Source organism: Neofelis nebulosa, chromosome 1 (assembly GCF_028018385.1).
Source record: "Neofelis nebulosa isolate mNeoNeb1 chromosome 1, mNeoNeb1.pri, whole genome shotgun sequence".
Taxonomy (NCBI): Eukaryota; Metazoa; Chordata; class Mammalia; order Carnivora; family Felidae; genus Neofelis; species Neofelis nebulosa.
This window is the reverse complement of record NC_080782.1, coordinates 59726652-59741808: the sequence shown is the minus strand read 5'-3', so window position 1 is coordinate 59741808 and position 15157 is coordinate 59726652. Positions and strand designations below refer to the sequence as shown.

Here is a 15157-nt window from a genome sequence, read left to right as displayed (position 1 = left end):
GTGTTTACAATTAGCCCTACTACTGTGAAATAAGTGTTTTAATGGAAGGATGACCAAAGGGTCAGGAGGTTTGGAGAGAGTTCACTTCGCTGAGTTTGCACAGGAAGGTTTCCCAGAGGATGTAGCCTCTGAGGAGGGCCTTGATGGATGAGAAGGGATTCCCCAAACAGAGGAGGCAGGAAGGACCAGCACGATGAGGCATGGAACCATGCAAGCACTTGGTACACTCACATATTGCCTGCAGAGTGGGTGGAGTGGTGCCATGCTGAGGAGTCTGAGCTGTGTACAGAGAAACAGCACCACCTGTATCATTATCATTATGAGCATGGGCAGACCTGGGTTCAAGGCCAAGCTAAGACTGAACTCTCAATGTCTCACTTGCTTTTTCTGTAAAACATGGATCATGATGTTTTTAGACCCAGCAGAGATAAGACATTGAAGATGCCCAGCTCAATAAATGGTGACTAGGTGCTATGTGCAGTTATGATTGTGCTTGTGTTATTGTTATAACTTGTAGGCCATGAGGAGTCATTAAAGGCTCATGTCCAGATGAAAGAGTGTCAAGATTAAGAAATTATACATCACTGGGTGCCTGGCTGGCTCAGTCAGTGGAGCATTGACTCTTGATCTCAAGGTTATGAGTTTGAGCCCCGTGTTATGTAGAGAATGCCTAAAAATAAAATCTTAAAAAAATTATAGACAGTAGTGTGGCTTTTGGCTATTTTTGGTGCTCAGCAGGTAACTTGACTGAATATTGATTTAAAATGGCCACCAAGGAATGGGCCTCAATTTTGTAATCACTCTCCCTAAAGGTTCTCACCTATGGGAATTGTAAGTATGGGCCCATGTTGACGACATTCTCCCAGTAAGAGAAAAATTTGTATTTTCTTTCATGTAGGCTTTTGATGGCTTCTCATATTTCAATCTCCTATCAGCTAGAGAAGTACAAAAAAGCATATGAGTCTGAACTGCTGCCCTCAGTCCAGAAAAAAATATATTGAATATCTCAAATAATAGATTCTTTGGTTTGGGACAGAAGAAGAGGGGATAAAGGGATAGGCTCAAAGCACAGAAGGATCTGAATAAGATGAACAGGAACTTTTTCTTAAGAATCTCATAAGAAATTGACCTCAGGCCATGTAACTTCAGATCTGAAGGAGACTTTAGAGATTATATAAGATGAATTCCTGTATTTACTATTATTTATTTCAAAAGAAAGAAAACTAATGCCACAAAGACATTTTCAGAGCGCATACATTTCATTACTTTCATACTCAAAACTTCCTTTTGGGCTAAATGTTATTCCCTCCATTTTACAAATGAAGAAACAGACGTGGGAACATGAGTGCTGTACATAAACAGGGTGGTTTATAAACAGTCCAAGATCAGGGTGCCAGCAGATTCTGTGTCTGCTGAGGGCCTGCTTCCCAGAGGGCCGGCAGTCTTTTTGCTGTGACATCACGTGGCAGAGGGGGCAAGGAATCTTTTCAGGGCCCTTTTGTAAGGATACTAGTCTCATTCATGAGGGCTCTGCCCCATTTCCTAATAACCACTTTAGAGGAGAGTTTTCAACATATAAATCTTGGGAGGGGGGAAGACACATTCAATCTATAGCATTCTACCCCTGGCCCCCCAAAATGCATATCTTCTCACAAGGAAAATATGTTTCATTCCATCCTAATAGACTCAAACTCATTCCAGCATCAACTTAAAAATCTGAAATCCGAAGTCTCATCTAAATCGAGGCTCAAGGTATAACTCACTTGGAGCAAATTCCTCTCTAGTTAGGAACCTGGGAAATCAAACATGTGCTTCTAGAATGCAATGGTGGGACAGGCCTAGGACCAACATTCCCATTCCAAAAGGGAACAATAGTAAAGAAGAGAGGAATGACAAGTAGGTCCAGAGCAAGCCCAAAACCTTAAAACTCAAGAATAATCTTAGGCTCTGTGCTCTGCCCTCCAGGTCCACTGAGACAGGTGTGAGTCACTTCATTCATCAGCTAGAAATTTATGGGAACCCCAGTCTTCTATTTTATTAAAAAAAAAAAAGGATAGCAAATGTTGAGACCCTCCAAAAAGTTACTTCATATGGGTTGGAAATATGAGTAAATTCAGAATGTTTTAAAGTTCTACATGAGAGATTCATGTGATTCTCCTAAAGGGAGACAAAGGTCTTTGGAGGTCTGAGAAGGCCATTTCTGTGCTTCCTTGATATGGCCTTGATGGACTGTCAGGGAGAAATCCTGGACCAACCCAGAGTAGAGCTGCTTACATCCTGTATTTGAATGGAACCCAGCATCCCGCCTGGGCTCTTATGCCTGAAGCTGTTTCGGTCCAGGAAGAAGTACTCGGCTCTGGCTGCCATGTGTTGCTCATATTCACATGGCTGGAATAGTTTCTCTAGAGTCCAATGGGAAAATTTCTGAAACCCCTGTGGGGGTGAAAAAATTTAAAAATTCCCAACAGTTTATGCTGATTGACTTGAAAACAGAAATAAAAAACCAGAGATGTGGACGGTAACTTTCAAGCCTGTTAACAAAAGTACTTTTCATCTTTCCAGTTTCTCACTCCCTTTCTCTTCCACCAGGGAGGAACCCCAGATGGTTATCACTCCAGAGTGTAACTAGGGAAACCACAAACCTGCCCCAATTGCTATGGAGACAACCTTTTTTATTTGTTTGGCCTCTGAGTATTCATGACATCAGCAAGGAGGCCAAGAAAAACACGGGTGCTTCTTACAAAGGCATTTTAATTCCCAGTGAGGAAAATTAAGAATGCACACTAGGACCTCTCAGCAACTTTCAGGGCTCCCACCAGCCCTGCTGTGGGTATAGGTGTGTTTGTAAAGGGACAGCCCATTTTACAGGAGATGCAGTGAGGAGCCTTGAGTTGATGTCATTGATGTGCAGAGAATAAATCTGTTTCCAGTGGAGTCAGCCCCAGGGATACAACTGGGGAATGACCACCACAGTTTGCTGGGATGGATGAGTTCCCCAGGATGGGTGTCAGAAGTTTCAATGCTAAAATGAGAAAGTTCCAGACACACCTTGGCAAGCTGGACATCCTAGGTATAAAAGCACTTTGTTCCTAGTATCACAAGAAAGGGACACAAAAAAAGGACGGATTTGAGATCACCCTCAAAACAGGAGAGCACATTCTGCAACAAACACCAAACTTCCTTGATCCCGTGGTCTAAGAGTGGCCACTAAGTGAATGAAACTCTCCTCCACGTGAATATAGTGTGTTTTTGTTTGATCTGCTTTTGTTTGGTCGGTTGGTTGTTTTTGTTGTTGTTTTATTTATCTAGAAATGCTAGAAATTGGTTTCAAATGGATACTCGTCCAAATTAAATGAGAGCTCAGCTTCTTCCTAGCAACTATCCTTCATGCTAAATTGGTTTGCAGGGATTTTCCCCCTGCATTTTTCAGCACAAATTCATTTGCCAAATCCCCAACAAACCGGAAACTATGTAAACACAGAAGTGGAGTTATTGATATTTCCCAGTGATGTGTAAAACACCCCTTTATTCTCCAAGGTCTGGCGTGCCTCTTTGGTGCTAATCCATCATCTGTGTTTGCATTATTGCAGAGCTTGGTTTCAGGAGCATGTACTAGAGTGGATGCAGTTATTCTCCTGCTGAGAAGTTGCATGTGTTGAACAGCAATATGATACATACTTAATAAAAGGTATTATGCTAGGCATGTGGCAAAGTGTGCATAAGGATGCTTGTTGAAATAGATTCTGCTTCCATTTTTAAGTAAGTTCTAAGCAGGATGTTCTGATCAGAGAGCTTAATTAACCTAGAATTCTGTCCTTTACAGAGTAAGTGTGGTTGGTTAAAATCTTTAGAATACTAACAATCACTTAATTATCTAAATATATCTGTAAATATGACTGGAGATGGGTACATTAAATTTCAGAGGTCAGCAGTCACTTTACCCATTTTACAATATGCATTTGCATTTATATGCATACAATAAGGAGATATTACATGTAATAATTATGTAAGAAAAATAGACATAAAGTTGTCATCTGTAGACAGGAATCTTTGTGGATACATAAATAATGCATGGATCGGTAAACATATCAATATGCATGTGTTCTTGGGTCTGGTGGACAAGTGTACCAAATGTGCAAAATAATAGATTCACCTCTTTTTGTTCATTTGAGATGTCATTTTAATGTGGAATTACAGTAGCTCCTTAATGATGAGAAGTAGTGACAATTCATTAGCAGACTGTGGCTTAGATCAAGTGTTTGATTTGCCTACAAAGTGTGGCCAGTACTCAATTATATGGCGTGTATGCTTTCCTTTTGAACATATTTTTTCCCCTTTGCCAGTTAAAATAACCTTGAGCTTTTTTTTTCTTTTGAAGACCCCAGCCAGCAGCAGACAAATTGTTCTTCAGTAATGATTTTTTTTAGAATCTTAAACTGTCATTAAAAAAACAAAAAAAAAAAAAAAAAAGCCCTTCTGAAGCGCTACTAGATTTCTTGTTTTCTGCTTAAAGGACAATCGGATAATGAGAAGAAAAGAAACAGCATGTCAGGGCTACTTCATGTTTTGTCTTCTGGCTTGTTTTAAGAAAGCAGGGATTCCCTGGGGGTTTTTTGTTTGTATCTCTCTTTCTTTTTAATAGTTGCAACACTTTGAGTACACTCCCAGTACGTATGAGTAGGAACATATATTTTTCATCAAAAATAAATTTGAATTGGTTTTTAGAATCCTCTTATATCTTTTAAGATAGTCAAGATGTGAAAACTGCATGTGTCGCTTCTCCCAAATATTTTCAAAGGATGTCGTACACTTTATTTTGTATCCTAGGCACCTAATACAGTATGAACATCTACGAACACTCAGTTGCTATTATGGGTTAATTAATTGTTGGATTCTGAGACCATAGGCTTGCTTTGAATTTCTCTTGTGAATTTCACGCAGAAGTCCTTCTACTTACTGTGCGCATTTTATGGAGATAGTTTTGCTCGGAAATTAGCAAACCGTTTAATTCCAAAGAGCGCTGAACCTTAGCTACTTCTCCCATTTAACGTGAGGGCTGCAGTGACGGCAGCTGCAGTCCTGGAGCAAACACTGCGGCTGGATTGGGGGCCGGAGCAACAGTGCCCTTAGGCTAAGTTTAACCATCCAAGGGCGGAGATGCTGGGGTCGCCCAGAACATCTGGATGAAAAGGAAACATCTGGATGGATGTGCCTTGGTATGTAGACCTTGTATCTAGATGACTAGTTGAGAATTCTACTTTTCTTCCAGATATCCAAAGCCTGTTTCTGGAGATTTCTGTCTTCGAGGTATTTCTTCCTCATGGGGACTCAAATGCATCAGGGAAATCATGAGATTTTCTTTCTGCCTTTGTTCTTGTTGTAGGATGGTGGTGGTGGTTAGGAGATAGGTACATTGTTCTTAATATTGTAATCAGTTTTTTTAAACCCTTTTAAAAGGATTTAGATCTGCTTCTTTAAGTTTTTGAAGTGCAAAAATATTTCTGTCCTGCCTCAATTGTGAAATTTGAAACTGTGATTGAAAGAGATGAATCGTGATAATGTTATGCTTATGAATGGGAATTCTTACAAAAGCACTATCTCCCTGTCTGCTGTGGTTGAAGATTATTTTAGGTCCTCACTCACGCTGGCTTTCCCTTCTGACTTGTTTATATTCTCAGAGTATAAAAATACAGTAGTCAGAAAGCTCCTCTCAGGGAGTCTGCATTTAGTTCTTGTCAGAGGAGTCCTTTCTAAATGGACTCTGGTATCATTTTAGCACACATTGTTTGCTGAAATCTGAGCTGCCCAGGGAAATTAGAGCAGTTAATTTAATATTGTGAACGTTTTGGGGCTTCCAGGCTTAGTCACAGGCAGAAAAGTGTAAATCAAATTGAGTTTTCTGTATAAAGTAGATGACAATGAAAGTTGCTTCCAAAAACCAGCCCAGCTTTCCCCCATCTGCTGTCTTCCCGCTCCTCATCTTCACGCTGGGCCCACAGAAATTCACGTTATTCCAACCTTCTCCCCAGATGCTCCCTCAGGGGAGGTCTGTGTGGCAGAAAGCTTCCAGTGTGGTCGTAGAGGGAATGCTCCACCATTACCCCCTGTTAATAGGGCCATAGGGCCGCAGCCAGGACTGTGGAGCTCATGGCTTAGCATCTCCCACCATGTAGTCTGAGCCCAGCCCTGCTGTACTTCAGGACAAGGACTTACCCCTGCAACCACACGTGACCAGCTGGGAAGTCCCTGGCACTGTGCTAGGCACCAGGGCAGGCTGTTTTGTATGGTAAAATTGGATTCAGTAACAGTGCAATATATACCGCTTACCGCCATGGGAAAAATAGAGTGCCATCAGGCATCCTAAGACTGCCAAGTTCTCTGCGCTCCCCTTTCTAAAGTTCCTTTTGCACATACAAGCCTCCTGAGTAATGGAGTAGGGAGTGAGCAATGGGCTTTTTGCTTTGTTATTGAGAGGATCTTTGAAGGAGTCCTTTCAAAGCCATGAATTGGACCTTTGACCTGAGAGCTTAGAACACAGTTCAGCAGCCTCCATCAACCCCCAGAAACAAACTGCTAGCTAAGTCAAAGGCTTTGGCCTTAGCTCTGGCAGATTCTCTGTGTGTTTAGTCGTGCTCCACTCCTAACACCTGCAAAGAAATGCTGGGCTTGCATTTATTTTGTACTCCCTACTCCATGCTTCAGGACTAACTTTTGCATGTCTGAGATGTAATTTTGAAAGAAAAAGAACCCTTATCTGAACCAAGCGTGTATTTACTTTGCTTTAGGAGCTATTTGCATGAAATACCAGGATTGATTACAGACAATTAATGACCTTTTTATGAGCACTCTGATACTTGGTGCCATAAAGATATTATAGCTGGACAGTGAAGTAATTCTCAGGTTTTCGTTTGCTTGACGTGACCCTCCTAGGTCTTGTACCCCTGTAAACTTCCCTGATGAACAATGCAGATGGGGAACGACTGACAACTGAGGCTGGGAGACTGTTTATCTGTGAGTAGAGTGAAAGGACACAATCTTGGTTATAATAAATGTTTTCCAGAAGAGCACACTTCTGCATAAATATTTGAAATTTTGATACATTTCATACATTCTAAACCAGTCTATAAAAATACACGTACAGAGATGCTTCTGATATTAAAGCTCGGTTTTCCCCATTACTAATAGACGACTAGGTGCCAACTTGTGCCACCCACTGAACCTGTTTAAACATCATGGCACACTGATCATTTGTGACATCTCTCTGCTTTCAGCCTCACAGCGACCAAGCCCCACCTAAGACTCTGTCCCCACTGTGCCAGTACCCTTGGTGGCCAGGCTCCAATGGGACGCTGACTAGTGGGTTTTTAAATTTTTTTTTTTCAACGTTTTTTATTTATTTTTGGGACAGAGAGAGACAGAGCATGAACGGGGGAGGGGCAGAGAGAGAGGGAGACACAGAATCGGAAACAGGCTCCAGGCTCTGAGCCATCAGCCCAGAGCCTGACGCGGGGCTCGAACTCACAGACCGCGAGATCATGACCTGGCTGAAGTCGGACGCTTAACCGACTGCGCCACCCAGGCGCCCCTAGTGGGTTTTGATTTTCATCTTTCACACGTGTCCTTTCCCTCACCCTTTTTAATCTCTTTCCACCACTTAATTCTTTCCCTTCTTTCTTTTTTTTTTTTTTTTTGAAGTTTTTTACTTATTTGAGAGAGAGAGAGAGAGAGCAGGGAGGGGCAGAGAGAGAGGGAGATAGAATCCCAAGCAGGCTCCCCACCAGCAGCTCTGAGCCTGACTCAGGGCTCAAACTCAGAACCATGAGATCATGACCTGAGACGAAACCAAGAGCTGGACACTTAACTGACTGAGCAGCCCAGGCACCCCTCCTTTTTTTTTTCTAGGAGTTTCTCTTCTCCCCTGTAGATTGCATTCTTTCCATATAACATTCTGTATACTTAGAGCATCCTGTTTGGTTTCTGGTGCTCAAAAAGAAAAGGAATAGAACACACCTGACAGATCCAACAAATAAATAACATTCTAAAAGCAAGGACCTCTTTCTGAAATGTCTGCCCCAAAGCAGATAGATGCACGACAAACTGCCATCTCTACGACACTCTCCTAGACTTCTCAATGTGATGATTTAGAAACTTTTCTATTTAGGAGGATGTGGCCATTTTTGCCGAATTCAGCATATTTATTGAACAATTTCTTGGAGCCAAAAGCCAACTCCACTGTATTTCTGCTTGGTAAGGTTTGGTGGCCTTGGTATGGGGCGGGGGTTGTTGATTCATCGACCCTTAAACTGATGATAAATCTAGAAACTGGGCAGCAGTACTAGGCTGCCTTAATAGAACCTTTTCAGGGAATCAGCAGCCTCAGTACTTACGGGAAATCTTTGGAAAGGATATCCAGCAAACTCATGTGAAGAAAAACTCCGGAAGAATTCCGGGTAGCAAGAACACCGAGATTTCACATGAGTGGGCATCAGCGAGAACTCTGAACACTCGATGTAGAAGTTGCCGACCTAAAGAGTGCTTCTGCTTCATGAGATACCCATTTCCTGTTTATTTTTAAGGCCTAAATGTCTAAGTCTCATATCGTGAGCATTTATTGGGATGATTCCATTCCCTGTAATATCGTGACAGAGCCCATCTGTTGTGACACACGACATCAGTCTAATTGTATGTGTTTCATCCACGTGCACGTACAGAATCCTGTATCTATCTGGTTTCTCGATGAGAAAAGTATTTTAAATCCTCCTTCCTGCCGCAGAATATAAAACCCTCTGTGAGGGTTACCGAGTGTTATCATTGATACATCTTTTGCATGGAGTTGTTGGGATAAATGAGTACAAGTCATAAGTGAAAATTCCAACATCAGGCAATCCCTCCACCTGAGAGGGGCTGATTTTTTCTAAGACAAAAGAAAAAAAAAAGTCTATAAGGGAGTTTTCTCAGTACAGCCATACTTCTTTAGGTCATTCCCCCCAAAGACCGTGGTATGTTCTATACACAAAATGCAATAGAGAATCTGGTGCTAATACACATTTTCTATATCCTGTCTTTTAGCAAACAAATTACTGATATATAACATGATATTTGAGTTGGAATGTGGTCTTGACTTACACATCAGATCTATTTTGATTTAGAGATAATGGTGTATATTTGTTATCCTTCAACTAAAATACCTCAATTGCCAACTAGAATGTATACTAGTCAAGACATCCTTTTAAAAGACATTATTTTCATGCTCATAAGATGGAAAGGAAAATTTAAAAAAAAGGAATCCTGAAATAGGTGCATTTAATTCTCCCCAATTTAAATTTAAGTGGTATATCTTCAAGGCAATAACAATATTCCTTTTTTTTCCCCCATCAGGAATGCTTCCATCAATGGATTTCTTTAATGTTGATGGTGGTTGGTGCAGTTTGAGGGAATCTGTATTTAGTCAGAAAATGCTTCAATAGAATGACCTACCAGATGGGCCCCATAACAAAGCACGGAGGCATCAAACCACCACAGACATTTGGTGCTTAGAATAATAAAAAGACTATAAAATTAGATTAGTTGAGTCTAATTTGGAATTGGTATATTCCCCATGCACCCTCGCTGCTCTTGGGCAGATAAAGCCTTGAGATTTAGCACTGTGTCAGAGCAGAAGACTGCAACTTCCAGTAAAGGGAGACAAGGGAGAGGGAGAGAGGGAAAAAAGCATTCTGGGAGGTCGCGGAGGGCAGAGCAGTGACCTCCAATGATTTACAGGCCTTTAGCTTAATGAAATTGTTTCAGTGACATGACGGTAAGAGCTCGTAATGGATTGGATGCCCTAATGTAATGAAATTACTCCCTTCTGCCTAAAAAAAAAAAAAAAAAAAAAAAAAAAAAAGCGCAATTAATATTTACTGAGACCTGACAGCCTTTGGTGCGCTCGTCTGTGTAGTTCTCTCAGACAGTCAGAGAGCAGAGACGGAGCAGCGTGGCAGACAAGCTGGCTCTGCGCGAGCTCCTGGCGGGGACGAGCAGAGCCTGCCAGGGGTGGAGGGACAGGCGCTAGGGTGGCCGGGGACGCCCGGCCCGGGCCGCCCGGCTCCTCGGCGCTGCCCCCACTCAGCCTTCATGCCCTCCCCTTGCTTTTCCACAGGCAACTGGACAACAACCACATCAGCTGCATTGAAGATGGAGCCTTCCGAGCGCTGCGCGATTTGGAGATCCTGTGAGTTGATTTTGCGACCGCTGCCTTGTGTGCGTGTGCGTGTGTGTGTTGTCCGTGTGAGGAGGAAAGAGGGGGAGTGTGTGTGCAGGGGGGTCCGTGTGGATGCCTTTCTGTGTCTTCTGCTGCAGTGCTATTAAAATTGGGAACCGGGAGATCCCTCTGGCTCACCTTGGCCAAAGTGTTCGCAGGCAGCAAAGTGTGATTTCTCACCTCCCACAAACTGGGGTTCCTGCTAATTAAGTCTCAATTGAGTCCTTTCTCCCCCGGTGCTCCGCGGTATTTGTTGCTGGGTGGAACAGATGGGCTGGAATAGCCCCCCAGCGCCTGCCAGAGCATTCAGGGAGAGTGTGTTTGAGTGTGGGCATGGGAAGAGACAGGTTACAGGTCTGGGAGATGAGAGAGGGGTAAGACCAAGGGGTCAGTAGGAATCACCCAGAATCACAAAGGGACCTTGGCACAGGGCTGGGGGCGGGGGGCAGGGGGGAATGCCAAACAGCCTGGTGAAATCTGGTCATTGCCATTGCTCCTGGGATCTCATCTCGGGTTTAAATCCAAACTTTAAGCAGTAACCTTAAAGTGGCAGGGTGGGAGCAAGATGAGAAGAGGTGGAATCCCACCCTATATAGCTTGTCTAGAAAAAAAAATTTGTAGGTGCCTTTGTGTGCCCAGATTTTCAAGTGGGTCCAACCTGATTTCCGGGGAGTCAGTGGGGATGGGGGTGGGGGGAGGGTGGAACTCAGCTAGGAATCATCTTGGGGTCATTCAAACTAAAGTTGAATGTGTAAGAAAACATTTTGATTGTTGTCCCCAGAGCGACACTTCTAACTGTCCCTGATTTGGAAAAGCCCGGAAAGGAAGGCAGTAAAGCCTAGTAGAACTTGTGTCAAGAGATGTGTGGTTCAGTCCCGACTCAGCCCCTAATTAGCTGTGTGACCTTGGGCAAGTCCCTTCTGCACTTGGGATCTCAGTTTTCCCGTTTGGAAAATAGAGGGTTTGTTGCTATATCTTGCAGGTGACTTCCCTTTTCCAAGCTCTGTCACTGCTTGGTTCTAAAAATAATTCTGATGGTACAGTTCTGTCCAGTGAATGATAGGGTAGGATTTGTTGAGCATCCCCCTGAAAATCAAAAATTACATAGTCGCCAGGTTACAGATCTCTGACTTCCAGAAGAATGAATAAATGTCGAACAAATGAATGAGTGAATATGTAAAAACATCCCTTTATACGTGAAGGGAGGTCCTCCTCCTACCTTCCTTTCCACCTGGCCCCTGCAGACAGTAGGCACGGGTTGGAGAAAGCCTCTCCACGTTGTGTGAGAGGAAGGTGATTCCAAGAGGAATCACGGGAAATCAAAGGGGATGCTGATGCTGCAAGGTGCCGGAAATCTGACGAAAGCCGCGAATTCCTGGGACAGAAACGGCAGGACCCACAGCCAGGGAGGTCAGGTTGTCAGTCCTAAGACGGATGATGGCTTCTCACCCAAACTCTGACCCCGGAACCGGCAACAAATGCAGGTCTGCTAGGGAGAGGGTGCCAGCCCAATTTAGTGACTTAGGACTTCTCTTATCAAGAGGCTGAGGCTGAGAAGGGTAGGCGCAGTTTTCCCAGCCTGCAAAAAAAGCATTTTGGGAGAGGGCTGCTAGGAGCGTTTCACCCTTTTCTTGGGAAGGATGAGAAAATTCCTTGGGAAGAGACCAGGAAATGGAAATCACCAGCTGCCATGAAACAGCTGTGATGACCTGACAGCCTGCATGTAGTTCTCTGCACTGGGAGTGGTGATGCCTCGTCTCAATGGAAGACCTGTCTGGGGCAGAGGATAGGGCTGGACAGTCAGATACCCTGGGTATGGGGTCCTGGGTGCAGTGGGACTCAGGCCAAATGGCTCAACTTCTCTGAGTCTGTTTCCTCAACTTTAAAAAGAGTCAGCTTTTGTACCCATAGAAGTGGCTTTCTGAATGCCGTCCCATTCATTCCCCTAACTCTCCATCATGCCCGCACCCCCATCAAACCCCGTCTGGGACAGAACAGAACTGCTCCTCTCTATGCCAGTGCTTTGCTATTTTTAAAACATTGGTGTATTATAGCAGGTTGGTACACCAGGTTTCTCAAACTTGAAGCTTAAAAGCCTCTGGTGGGGGGGGGGCGGGGGGGGGAAGTAGTTCTCCTTCTCTATTATTGCAAAGAGCCCACAGGACCTGATTAGTTTATCTCCTCAATTCCAAACAAAGCCAGATCAATAGCTTTGTTTTAAAGACGCTCTGATTTGGCTTCACATGGCTAAGTACTTAAAATTAATCATAATCATTTATTCCATGGGTTTTTAATTTCCAGCAGAGGCACACGGCTTTGGAACCATCTATCTTAATGGTGAGCCATTCTGAAATTGGCTGGAGCCGACATCTCCATTTAAAGAATCTCCTCTCCCCACCCCCAGACCTTCCAAATCTCATTTGCACATTGACATTTTATAATACTTCTCCATAATCACAACTTAGCTATCATAAAGAACCTTGACAATGAAATAATAAATAGGAACTAAGTGAAGGCATCATATATTAACTTAATAAGTTTTTGAGAGAGAGAGGTTCAAAACACCTTATCCCTAGAAAACTCATCTTTAAGTATCAAAAGCTTTAAAAGTCTGCAGATTAAGAAGACAAAATAGAGTAACTTCAGGTGTATTTTCTCTCTGACATTAGGCAAAAACAAGGAAAGGCCCATGATTATTCCATGGAAAGCTCTCTCAAAATTAACTTAAGGAAAGTTTGTGGATGTCAACTAGTGGAAATATTTCACAAGGGATCCCCCTGTTATTTCATCCTTTCTGTGGATGAAAATGCTGTAAAACTTCTTCCCATCCAGGCTGGGGTTGGTCTCACAGGATACACTGAATGGGAACTTAGGAGGTGAGCCTGGGAGGAACACTGGCGGTAAGAAGAGAGGAATGGGCACAAGGCTGGAAAAGACTGTGACACCTGCTCTCTTGATCCTCATTTTTGGCTCATACCCCTGGGGGAGGTCTAGCAGAGAATATGGTGAACAAAGGAAAAGAGCCACCACCCTTCTCCCCTTTACAGGTAACCAGAAAAGGGGCTAAGGAAAAACAAACAAACAAACAAAAAAACACAGCGTGAGTGAAATTTCTCAAGGCTCCAGTGCCACCAAAGAAGAATCATGGTGCACATGATACTGCCTTTGTAGCATTTGTTGTGCAGTTATCCGTGCCCAACCGTGCTTTTACATACCTTGCCTGTCTGCATCCTCACAACCCTCCATGAAGCTGCCATTGTCATCTCCCTCCTTCTGCAAAGGACCCATCCCATAGAAGTCAAGTAACTGCTTAACTAGTAAGCAGCAGAGCCTGTGTGATTAACCATTCTACCAAGCTGCTTTACTGATCTGTGTGGCCAAGGCCCTCGTGGTGTTGGCTCTCTGAAGCATGGCCAACATGTGGCACTCAGTGATGTGAACTGGACCCCAGAGCCAGGCTAGGCAAGCTATCAGAGAGTTTGGAGCCTCCCACATGCTTGTGAAATTGTCTTTTTTTTTTTTTTTTTTTTTACCCAGTGAATGGGTCCTCACAAAGTTGAAGGTAAATCAGACTTGCCAGGGAAAGAAAATAATCCCACTTTCTCACCGACTCACATTTTGGTCCCAGGTGTGATTTATTCTCACTTCTGGACATCACCATTTGACTTTGACACTCAGTGGTTTGTTGGCGCCATTCTTCAGACCTTCCCACGATACAGCCCCAGCTTTCTGTATGGCTGTAAGGTCCTTAACTGAGAGTTTCTACGACTCAGACACCTTCTGTTACCCAAATCACTGGCCTTTCATTTCCACCTGTTCTATACATTTGGCGATTCACTTAGTCCGTTTCTTTCTGGTTGTGTTTACACTACCATCGAATATGCCAAGACTGCATTTCTGACTCTGTGTGGTCAGGAATCATTTGTTGCGGTACCCTGAGCCGTGGGTTTCCCTGACTGCCAGGTTGAGGACAGCCAGGCATTTCGTCAGTAATACCAGTCACCTCCCTGCCCAACATGCCATCCTGGGTCAGAAATCTGTTTAATGAAAAAAAATAATAATAAGCATATGGAAAAAGGAAACAAAATGAAAAAACCTGCTTAATATTAAGTAACTTTTTTCAATAGTACTGTGGGAGAGGAAAAAAGATTTTCAGACATTGTCTCCTGACTTTATGCAGCAAATCAGAAGTTTAGTAGATGTGCTGCCAAAAAATGCCAAACCAAAGATGTCAGGAGCACAGCCCGAAAATGCTCATACATCCCAGTGAGTAGCCTGCCCTTGATAAACCCCTGGCACCAGCTAAATTGTATGCAGGTCCAGCACATCTGCAGATAACTAATGTGTGCTGTTTGGAAGGGCTCGCTCCATTTATGTCACTTGCCAGTTTTTGAAATTCAGCGAAATTATTGTAGGCGGGGCCAGGAAGGATCTTAGTTGTCTCCAGAATGACCTTTTATTTTGAGATAAGGCACAGAAAGATTGAGAGCAGGTGAGAGCAAGGACCAGGCCACATAACGCTTGGCCCGGGAACCCCGCTTCCCTTACCCTTGTCCAAGCTCTGGCTAGGACATTTGCCGAGGGAAAACAGCAAGTTAGTGGCAGCAAAGGGTCGACAATCTGGGTCTGCAGACCCCTGATCCTATGTTCTTTTTCCACATTGGACACCTCCATGCAACTAGGCTATTCAGAAAAAAAAAAAAAAAAAAAGCCCTCAGTAAGATCAGGGATCCTAAGCAGAGCTGTCCTTTCAAAACCATTATTAAGTGTTTGCTGTTATTTAGGAGATTGGGGCTAGGGGGCAAACTTTAGTACATGACAGAATCAAGGAATGATTCTGCTTTCAGCTCTCTTAAAACCAGAGGTTGCAAACTAGATAGATCACAGACTATATTGCAGCCACAGATGAGTTTT

The 15157-nt window shown here is 43.4% G+C and overlaps 1 protein-coding gene across 2 annotated transcripts in view; it reads left to right on the top strand.

Annotated features, from left to right (window-relative positions):
* SLIT3 (slit guidance ligand 3) overlaps nt 1–15157 on the top strand; it is a 599210-nt gene that overhangs the window by 430584 nt on the left and 153469 nt on the right. For both annotated transcript variants that reach the window (XM_058722970.1, XM_058722980.1), the window contains exon 6: nt 10142–10213. In XM_058722970.1, coding sequence (XP_058578953.1) covers nt 10142–10213 — 72 coding nt within the window. The remainder of the gene's footprint in view (nt 1–10141; nt 10214–15157) is intronic.